The 3262-nt window shown below is 42.5% G+C and overlaps 1 protein-coding gene across 1 annotated transcript; it reads left to right on the top strand.

Annotated features, from left to right (window-relative positions):
• The first annotated feature begins 230 nt into the window (after positions 1-230).
• Positions 231-2876, top strand: FSCB (fibrous sheath CABYR binding protein). Its single transcript, XM_025869135.2, has one exon. The coding sequence runs from the start codon at positions 433-435 to the stop codon at positions 2413-2415; it is 1983 nt and encodes a 660-aa protein (XP_025724920.1). The 5' UTR covers positions 231-432; the 3' UTR covers positions 2416-2876.
• Positions 2877-3262: the final 386 nt, after the last annotated feature.

Here is a 3262-nt window from a genome sequence, read left to right as displayed (position 1 = left end):
AACATTACTGGAGTTTACTTGATGTTCCTCTGATAGACAAATGCTTTTTTCAACTTGATGTTTCAAATAGTAGCTCTCTCACTTGTAGTCATTGTTTATGAGTGTTTATACAAAGTTAAAATGTGCTTGGAACACCACCAATGGAACCTTGTAGGGAGAATTGACTGTGATGTCATAGACCTTTAAGGGAAACTTCTAGAAGTGAGATTAGTCATATGAGAGACTAAACAAGAGAGATGCTTACTGAGTAAGGTGGGATCCAACAAGAGTGTAGTACAGAATGCAGTAATTTATTAATTACTTTTTTCTAAGGTATCTCAACAGAACAACACTTAATGAAGAAAGACAAAGCCTTACCTGTCTGGTACATTTGTGATTCTTGATGATTAATTACTTGAAGAGTAATATGTTTGAAATTCACCAGTTTTAGAAATGGAAGAAGGTGATGAACCTGATCAGCCTATCTCAGCAGGGAGACAAGAAATTCGAAAGAGAAGACGACCCAGCCAACCAACGGTAGACAAATCCCAGCAGACTGAAGTGACAGAGAAAAAGAAACACTTGCCTATATCACAATCATCTGGCCCTAAAGCTACGCTTAGTATTGGTAATATTCCTGGAAGCAAAGTCAACTATGAGTCTCTCAGAGTATCTTCTCAACTTCAGCAAACTTGGACAAAGAGAAAGCGTGTACAGGATATGACAGATAAATCTCTGCAAACAGATGCTACTGTAGAAGAGAAAAAAGAAGAAATCATGTCAGTTAGTGAAACAGTGATACCTGAAGAAAAGCCAGCTGCTGTTGGAGAAGCAGTCCCTGAATGTCCAGAGAGTGTTCAGGAAGTAGAAATTCCACCAAGCAGACATTCAGTTCAATTCAAAATAGACAGATCTCAGCAGACCAGTTGTACTGGACACTGGACAATGATGAACATTCCTCAAAAAGAAAAAGTGAGCAAGGAACAGCAGACATACTTTAGTGAAACAGAAATAATGGTTATTGGCAGGCCAGATAGCTCTTTTTCAAAGTCAAATGAGGTTCTGCAGAAACATAAATCCTCAGGGAAATTTTTCATTAGTGAACATCCTGAATTGCAACCTTCAACAAGTAAAGATGAAGCAATTGGGCAGATATATATCAGCAGATTTCTATTTGGTCAACAAAGCAAAAAGGGTTCTTTGGAACTTTCAGAAGATGGGCAGTATGTTCTAGGTGAAGTACAGCCTCCCACTGCAGAAGAGATCTCTGCTGAAATGCAACCTCTGCCAACTGAGGAGACTACTACAGAAAACTCCCCAACTGAACTTCAGCCTCCACCAATTGAAGAGGATCCTGTAGAAAAGGGCCCTGCTAAAGTAGAGCCCACACTGGGTGAAGAGACTCTTTCAGAAGGGCCCCCTGATGAAGTTCAGTCTCCAAAAGTTGAAGAAGCTTCTATTGAAGTACAGCTTTCCCCAACTGAGGAGACTCCTGCAGAAGAGGCCCCTGCTAAAGTAGAGTCTATCCCTGCTGAAAAGACTTTTTCAGAAGAGGCTTATGCTGAAGTTCAGCCTCTATCAGCTGAAGAGCCTCCTACACAAGAGGCCCCAGAACTTCAGCTTCCACCAGCTGTGGAGGCCCCTGCAGAAGAGGCCCCAGCTGAAGTTCAGCCTCCACTAGCTGAAGAGACCCCTGCAGAACAGGCCCCAGCTGAAGTTCAGCCTCCACCAGCTGAGACATCTCCTGAAGTTCAGTCTTTACCAGCTGAGGATGCCCCTGCAGAAGACACCCAAGGTGCAGTTTGGGCTCCACCAGCTGATGAGGGCCCTGAAGAAGAAGCTCCAGATGAAATTTGGTCTTTACCAGCTGAGGAGGCTCCTGCAGAAAAGGCTCCAGATGAAGTACAGTTTCCACCAGCTGAGGAGGCTCCTGCAGAAGAGGTTCCGGATGAAGTACAGTTTCCACTAGCTGAGGAACCTCCTGCAGAAGAGACCCCAGATGAAGTTTGGTATCTATCAGCTGAGGCAGGCCCTGCAGAAGAGGCCCCAGCTGAAATTTGGCCTCCTCCAGTTGAGGAGGCTCTTACAGAAGAGGCTCCAGATGAAGTACAATTTCCACCAGCTAAGAAGTCTCCTGCAGAAGAGGCCCCAGATGAAGTTTGGTATCTACCAGCTGAGGCAGGCCCTGCAGAAGAGGCCTCAGCTGAAATTTGGTCTCCACCAGCTGAGGAGGTCCCTAAAGAAGATACCCCAGCTAAAATTTGGTCCGCACCAGCTGAGGAGGCCTCAGCTGAAATTTGGTCTCCACCAGCGGAGGAGGTCCCTAAAGAAGATACCCCAGCTGAAGTTTGGTCTGCACCAGCTGGAGGAGTCCTCGTTGAACTTCATCCATCCGATGAAGAAACTACTTTAGAAATGGTCCCTGTTGACAAATAGTTTCCAGCAGCTGAAGAGGACTTTATTACACAAATCTCTATAGAAGATGTCCTTGCTAAAGTTCAGCCTCCACCATCTGAACACATTGCTATAAATGAGGCTTTGGTAGACCATATGTCTACTGAATATCAATATCTCCAGACAACAGATGTCCCAGTGGTAAAATTAGAATCACTGGTTTTGGAAGATCAGCAAAAACTTGAAGAGCCTTTAGAACTGGATCCTGCCCCTGAAGATTTGTCTAATATCAAGAAGGAACAGGTCCTTGCCTTCGAAGTGGAGGGTGTCTTTCATATAGAAATAAAATAGAGGCCTCTTTCTCAGCTGTAATCAGGTCTTAACTAAGTTAGCAATCAGAAGCTAGGGGACATAAACACTTTAGAAAAGTGTAGGCATTTGGAAGTAGCTTTGTGAACAGGGAGATAAAAGGAAACCCCAAGACATGGACCACTGGTTGGAAAATGAACAATAAAAACTAGTGGTTTAAAATTACTGTGTTATTTTCATTCAAATCTAGCATATATTGAAATACCCATTTGGAAACAAAGTAAGTTGTTGATTGAAATAATTACTTAATATATCCTTTCTCTAATAAACCCTGTTGAAAAGGGTAAAATATGCTCTATAGCTATATTTTCTTTTCACTACATGTAGCTTGTAGTGGAAAAGGCAGTTTCTTTGCTGCAGTTCTCTCATCTAAATTCCTTGAGTTCTAGTCACATAGCTAAAGGTATGTGTTTTTTTCCTCCTTATTATAATACATAATATCTCTAATTCTCTTTATATTGATTCCTTCTGAGGCCAGCATTTCTTTCCTGTTTTCATCCCTATCTTCTTGCATGTTTTA

The sequence above is a fragment of the Callorhinus ursinus genome, unplaced genomic scaffold (genome assembly GCF_003265705.2).
Source record: "Callorhinus ursinus isolate GAN/ISIS: 27379988/994484 unplaced genomic scaffold, GSC_fseal_2.0 scaffold8, whole genome shotgun sequence".
Lineage (NCBI taxonomy): Eukaryota > Metazoa > Chordata > Mammalia > Carnivora > Otariidae > Callorhinus > Callorhinus ursinus.
This window is presented reverse-complemented; position numbering and strand designations above follow the sequence as displayed.

Coding starts and splice junctions, on each gene's coding strand:
- FSCB (XM_025869135.2), top strand. CDS start 433: ATGGAAGAAGGTGATGAACCTGATCAGCCTATCTCAGCAGGGAGACAA.